Here is a 1,456-nt window from a genome sequence, read left to right on the forward strand (position 1 = left end):
CTAGAATAATCAAATCTAACATTGTTAAATAATTAAATATGTCATAACAAAATAAGCAATTTTTTTTAATAATAACATAATAAATTTTTTTCATTAATATCAAATATGTATTTTAATTTTATGAGTGCTGATTTAATTTCTTTTTATATGTACATGTAACATTTTTAATATCACGTTTTTTTCTGTGTTATAAGCATCAAAACAATATTAAATACAGAAACTTGAATTTTAACCTTGTATGAAGAAAAAGAAAAATATAGACAAAAATTTATTTTGCAAAGATTAAGATGAATAAAAAGAAAATTTTATTTAGTTTCCTCAAATTGATTCTAATGAATGGTACATTGAATAATAAATCAGGGGATTTTGCATGACTGGAATGATAAAGAATGCATTAACATATTGAAGAAAAGCAATGAAGCAATTTTGAGCAAAGGCAAAGAAGGGAAATTGATCATTATAGACATGGTAGTTCAGGAAGATGAGAAGAAAGATCCTGAATTAGTGGAAACACAACTCTTCTTTGACTTGCTCATGTTGGTTATGGCTGCCGGAAAGGAGAGAAGTGAAAAAGAATGGGCCAAGTTGTTCTTCTCTGCCGGATTCAGTGACTATAAGATAATTCCAGTTTTAGGTATGAGGTCTGTTATTGAGGTCTACCCATAATAACTCATTTTTGAAAAGGAAAAAATTGCAAATGATTTTTATTATAAACATTGATTTATGTGTTGTTTTTAGACTCTAAATCTTTGAAATGTCAAATTCAATTACTTAAAGTTTTCTCAATTATAAAATAAAGGCCTTTTTGTTTTTTTCCCCTCAAAGTTTATCCTTAATTTCCATTAATAAATGATCTATAATAAATAAAACACTAGGAAAGGGGTAATTTTCAAAAGAAGCAATCAGAAGAATTGTTCTTTTTATACATACCGTTGACAATTTCAACATGTGAAATTGTACATTTAAAGAACTATAATCCAATTTGCACATAAGACAAAGTTCATGTGAATCATTTGCAACTTTTCCTTTTCAAAAATGTTAGCATGAACGAGATGGAACCAGGAGTCTGTTTACTGATGGCTACATACAGATTTGAACTTTGTAATAATAAAGTTATTCTTGTATGATTTAATAGTATAAAATTTATATTGATGATATCTGTTTCTACACCTAGCTAGACCGTGATCTTTTTGTTTTTCACTTGAGGGTTGATTTGCCTTGAAGAGGTGACTGATGTGGAGTGTAATATATATTAGTAGTCATATATGCAATTGTCTATAGCTTCTTCATTGGAAAGAATAATTTTTAGGCACTTATTCAAATGAAGATGCTAAAAATATCTTATAAAGATAATTATATTAAAAATATGATTTATTTATTTAGTCACATTTTAAATAAAAATAATATTTTTATAAATATTAAAATTAAATCTTATAATTTATCATGATAAAAAAAC

General features: G+C 26.0%; 1 protein-coding gene across 1 annotated transcript in view; it reads left to right on the forward strand.

The window, feature by feature from the left end:
* Positions 1-1,129, forward strand: part of LOC107458136 (probable O-methyltransferase 3) — a 2,250-nt gene extending 1,121 nt beyond the window's left edge. Inside the window, exon 2 of the mRNA XM_016076347.3 lies at positions 361-1,129. Coding sequence (XP_015931833.1) covers positions 361-666 — 306 coding nt within the window. The 3' untranslated portion in view covers positions 667-1,129. The remainder of the gene's footprint in view (positions 1-360) is intronic.
* Positions 1,130-1,456: the final 327 nt, after the last annotated feature.

This window comes from Arachis duranensis, chromosome 7 (genome assembly GCF_000817695.3).
Source record: "Arachis duranensis cultivar V14167 chromosome 7, aradu.V14167.gnm2.J7QH, whole genome shotgun sequence".
In the NCBI taxonomy this organism is placed as follows: Eukaryota; Viridiplantae; Streptophyta; class Magnoliopsida; order Fabales; family Fabaceae; genus Arachis; species Arachis duranensis.